Source organism: Cibotium barometz, chromosome 27, assembly GCF_041138505.1.
Source record: "Cibotium barometz isolate CiBa-2024 chromosome 27, ASM4113850v1, whole genome shotgun sequence".
NCBI lineage: Eukaryota > Viridiplantae > Streptophyta > Polypodiopsida > Cyatheales > Cibotiaceae > Cibotium > Cibotium barometz.
Genome location: NC_141072.1, coordinates 25,930,293 through 25,935,582, shown reverse-complemented (window position 1 = coordinate 25,935,582; position 5,290 = coordinate 25,930,293). Strand labels below are relative to the sequence as shown.

Genomic DNA, 5,290 nt, shown 5'->3' with positions numbered 1-5,290 from the left:
GTTTGCAGGAATGCTACGCAGGACACCATGCAAATCTGACAACTGAATGGACCCTCCATGTAGAGGGCAAAAAAATTTGACACATGGCGCAAAAGAACTTGCCCCCGTTATATATAGTATAGAAGATCCAAAGTACTCCAAACATCATGCATCAACCAATAAGCCTTTTGTTAACATGAAGAGACATGTATGAAGCCTTTGAAAAAGACCAAAGGGGCCAGTGTGGAAATGCAGTTACAATTCATTTTGAAGTTTGCAGGCAAGCAGGTCTAGTCATGGGAGATGCCACTTCGTCCTTCGCTTCCGGCTGGTCCCAGAACTGCCAGCCGTCTGAGACCAACACAAAACCATCAATGGAGACACACGCAGGATCAGCTGGACAGCGCGCTGGATCGCCTAGAGCAGCTGGGCACTCCCGCCCCCCAAACCGAGTACCTGTCCCTGCTCAAGGCCTGCAACAGGACCAAGGCCCTCTTCCATGCCAAGCGTATCCATTCGCATCTTGTCAATCACAGATTCGATCTTACAGGTTTCCTTGGGGAAAACCTGCTTGTCACTCTGGTCAAGTGCGGTGCCCTCGATGATGCCCTCCACTTTTTCCACAGTTTGCCATGCCGTACAGTCTTTGCCTGGACTGCTATCATCTCTGGCTTCACCGACTGCGGCCGTGCCCGGGAAGCCGTCATGATGTACCAATACATGCTGGAGGATGGTGTAGAGCCAGACTCTTACACCTTTGTCAGCCTCTTCAAAGCTTGTGGCAACATCTCCGACCTCGAACTAGGCAAGAAATTGCATGCTGATGCCCGCCGGAACGGCTTCACTTTGGATCTCTTTGTTGGTAACACTCTTGTCAGTATGTATGGCAAGTGTGGGGCCATTGTTGAAGCTGAAAATGTCTTTCTTGAGTTGCCTCGGTGTGATGTTGTGTCATGCAATGCCATGATGTCAGTATATGTTGAGCAGGGGCAAGCAGAGAAGGCTTTGCTCTTCTATCGACAAATGCATGAGGAAGCCCTCAACCTACCAGACGAGCACACGATCATGTTTGCTCTTCAAGCAACCCGTGTATTTGCAGAGAAGGAGGAAGCTTATTTTATGAATGGGCCATCCCCGAAGGTAATGTCCCTTGAAATTGGGGAGGCATTACATGCTTATGCCCGTAGGAAGGGCTTTACTTCAAATACCTTTGTTGGTAACACCCTTGTGAGCATGTATGGCAACTGTGGGACAATCATGCAGGCAGCGAATGTGTTTCATCATTTGTCCCAGCCTGACATCGTCTCGTGGACTGCAATGCTCTCAGCATTTGTCGAACATGGCCAAGCTGAAAAGGCTTTGCAGTTGTACAGAGAATTACCACAGGAAGATATGAGTTCTAATCATCAAACTTTCTTGGTTGCCCTCCAGGCATGTGGCAATCTTGCAGAGAAGGAAGAAGCCATTATGCATGAGGGACAGTTAAGCAAACCAAAGTCCCTTGAAATTGGTCGGGCAGTGCATGCTGATGCTCGGGCAAGGGGCTTTGACACCTCTTTGTTTGTTGGTAACACCCTCGTGAGTATGTATGGAAAGTGTGGGGCCATTCTAGAAGCAGAGAACGTGTTTGCTGGGTTGTCTCATTTGGATGTCGTGTCGTGGAATGCGATGCTCTCAGCATATGTTGAACAGGGTCAAGCAGAAAAGGCTTTACAGTTGTACAGACAAATGCGAGAGGAAAATATGAGTCCTAACAGGCAGACGTTCATGACTGTCCTTCAAGCCTGTGATGACCTGGCAGGAACTGAAGAAGCTTATGCTGTAGAGGGGAATTCTAACAAAGTGATATCCTTTGAAATTGGCCAGGCACTGCATGCTGATGCATGGAGGAGAGGCTTAGCTTCAGACGTCTTTGTGGGTACGACCCTTGTGAGAATGTATGGCAAGTGTGGTACCATTCTGGAAGCAGAGAATGCTCTTGGTGGGTTATCCCAGAACGATATCGTGTCATGTACAGCGATGCTGTCGGCATATGTTGAACAGGGGGAAGAAGAAAAGGCTCTACTTCTGTACAAACAGATGCAAAAGGAAGGTATGACTCTGGATGATGTTACACTTGTCTGCATTCTGCAAGCCTGCCGCAAAACAGGAAGGGTGGAGATGGGCAGGCAGCTTCATTTCATCATTATCTCTGGTGGGCTTGATTTGAACTCTTTTCTAGGAAGTGCTCTCATCCATGCATATGGGAGCTTTGCAAGCATGGGAGATGCTAGGGCAGTCTTTGATGGACTGCCACTGCCGGACGTGGCTGCGTGGAATGCTTGCATTGCAGGGTATGCAGGAGTAGGAAATAGTGGGAACAGCCTGCAAGTATTTGAGGAAATGCAAGTGGAAAGATTTAGGCCAGATGGACTCTCATTTGCCTCACTTCTCTCTGCATGCAGTCATGCAGGTCTTGTTGACCAAGGTGTTGGGTACTTTGAGTCCATGAGAAGAGATCATTGCTTGACCAAAGACGTGAATCATTTTGTCCTTATGGTAGACCTCCTTGGGCGTGCAGGGGACTTTGTACGGGTTCAAAAGGTCATGGATAGAGTGCCAAAGCAGGCTGATTTAGCCACTTGGTTGTGCCTGCTGGGTGCATGCCGTACACATGGCAATGTGGAGTTGGCAAATTCTGCGTTTGATTATGTAGTGAATATGCAAACCAAAGATGCTGCTGCATATGTTTTGATGTCAAATATATGCGTTGATGCTGGGCTGTAGGAACGTGAAGAAGAGTTAGAGCCTAGGAGACTACATAAGAAGCCAGGTAAAGGGGAGGCTGCTGCACTTGGATGCGAAAACATCTCTATCTCCAGCTAGTCCCTTGGAGCTGATGCAAGCCTGGGAATGGAGCATAGTGTAGGATTCAGCCTTCCAGAAGGTTTCACACAGGCTGATATCACGCCCAAGGAGGAAGTCACAACTCAAGTTAGCTCTATCTCACAGAAAGTTGAAGCATGTCTCACTACTGAAATCAAAGAGTAGAAGCAGACACAGGGGATGGTTCATGCCAGTCTAGTAAAGGAAACTGGCATCAAAAGCAGACACAGGCAGACTGGGGGGAATTACCATATGGATGGTTCATGCCAGCCTTAGTAAAGGAGACTCAACGGGCATCAGAAGTCACACCGGCCATCAAGTGCCACATGGATGCCATCAGCTGCCTTGGAGTTTGAAATGGCCATGGAATAGATCTTTGATACAAAAGAGTAAAACTACACCCTCAAGCAATTTAAGAATCTGAAGGGCACCATTGTTTGGAACCAGAGAAGGTCAAGGCAGTGCGAAAGGCGAGAAATGAGCTGTGCAAGCCCAGGACTCCCACAACAAGTTTGCCACTCTCCTCCAGCCAAGAGATACTCAATCACGATTCTTTTAACTGACAAGGATGCCAATATTGCAAGATTAGAACAATAGTTAGCTCAAGAGCTGCAGCCAAAAGCAGTAGAATAGAATGATAAAGTGAAGCAACTCGTGGAATGAAACATTGCAATAGCTCGCCTTGTTGTTGCCGGTGATTTTGAGGGCCCCTCCACACAGTTTTAACTTATTTTTCACATCACTAACCCTCTCCTTCTTGCAAATGATAGAGATATTAGTGAGGACTTAACAAGGGGGGATATAAGCCTCATCCAATAAAACTCTGATAGGGATGTAGATCCCATGATCATCATGGCCATTTTTCATAACTACATATACCTTACTGACTACACTGCAATGTACACATATGCCTTGCAACTCATTGTACTCAACTTCAGATTGTGGTCCCTAGTCCTCATGAACTCCATCATTTTAGATGAGAGAAGAAATGCTAGAATTGTTTATGCCAATTAACCTGCCCTCCACACTAGCCAACTTTGAAACCACCTGTAATAGTTTTGCATGGTTCCAAACTCACAGGTGGCTTGAGACTTATGATGATGTGCATATTACATGGCTTGAGTTCTAATAACCCTAGAGTATAAAATAGGTACATACATGGTCATTAGTAAGCACCAAGCCCCCGCCACCCATATCTGAAGAGGTTAGAAGCTCTATCAAGAAATATATATACAGCTCTATCAAGAAATATATATACATCTAGAACTAGTTTCTGTAGTGCATGATTTCACTAATGAACATATCGAATATCTCATTCTAATAACCGTAGACTATAAAACAGATACATATATGGTCATTAGTAGCACCAAGCCCCCACCACCACCCATATCTGAAGAGGTTAGAAGCAGATTTAATTCTGGTGTGGCTGGATTGTTGCTGCCAAAGCCAATCCTTGCATTTGACTAGCAATACCATTGCTGTATTGGATTGTATTATTTTGCGACAAAGAGGTCTAAATTGAATGCATTCGATGACACCTACTGCAAAAGACTACTAGCCTCCTTAGCAAAAGCCCCTACTCTTTCAATGCCATTTTTTCCTCAAAGGAACATCCTTCCTTGTTTATTCCCAGAACCTCTTAGTCGACAACCAAGATGCCTCTCAAACCCTATCAACAAAAACAAAACAAATTGAAACCTTATTGTGACAAGGGTAACTCCACAAAATCGACCTCAAACATTAATAGCCCTTCTATCGAGCCAAAAGTAGAATATCTCCTATAATTGCCATTGATAATCAAGACATTTCCTATCCAACAAGTGTCCCCTCTATCCCAAAAGTAGAATCTCTCCAACAACAACTACCATTGATAATTGTCCTCTACGTTGCCATGGTAATATCCCATAATGAAACCTTTACTCTAGGTGCCCCTCCCAACCTCACCTAAGGAGAAAAAGGCTGCAACCATCACTAAAAATTTACCATACCCCTCTTGAAAATATCTCAAGTCATTGATTGATAACATCAATGGTCAAATACAAAACCTAGTGTTACCTTACAAGGTAAATGAATGAGACTTTGTATGTAAGACAACTTTAGTAATGAGAATAGCGACAATCCCATTATCACACAATTGGGTCCTCTTGTGCTCGTGTTAGTAGCTTACATATGTGACTTTCTCTCTTCTTTGTACACGTGATTGGATTGTTGTTTTGCTTCTTGTGAGTAGTTGCGTGTTTTCTCTCTCTCTCTCTCGTTACTATTCCTCTCATGCTCATCACCCATTGTCGTAAGAACTCTACGGTGGGACAGCATGGAGGGTGCAAATAAGTGACCTAGCTCTCCCACAAGAGGAGGAGGTCTCTCTCAAGGTGGCCAGAAGCATGGCCCTTGCATCCAAAAGTGAACATATTATTATCAACAACAACTAGGGATGTAAGCAGTG

The 5,290-nt window shown here is 45.1% G+C and overlaps 1 protein-coding gene across 1 annotated transcript; it reads left to right on the top strand.

Annotated features, from left to right (window-relative positions):
- The first annotated feature begins 145 nt into the window (after nucleotides 1-145).
- On the top strand, nucleotides 146-3,854 carry LOC147623222 (putative pentatricopeptide repeat-containing protein At3g01580). The gene has a single exon (XM_086821300.1). The coding sequence runs from the start codon at nucleotides 283-285 to the stop codon at nucleotides 2,743-2,745; it is 2,463 nt and encodes an 820-aa protein (XP_086677426.1). The 5' UTR covers nucleotides 146-282; the 3' UTR covers nucleotides 2,746-3,854.
- Nucleotides 3,855-5,290: the final 1,436 nt, after the last annotated feature.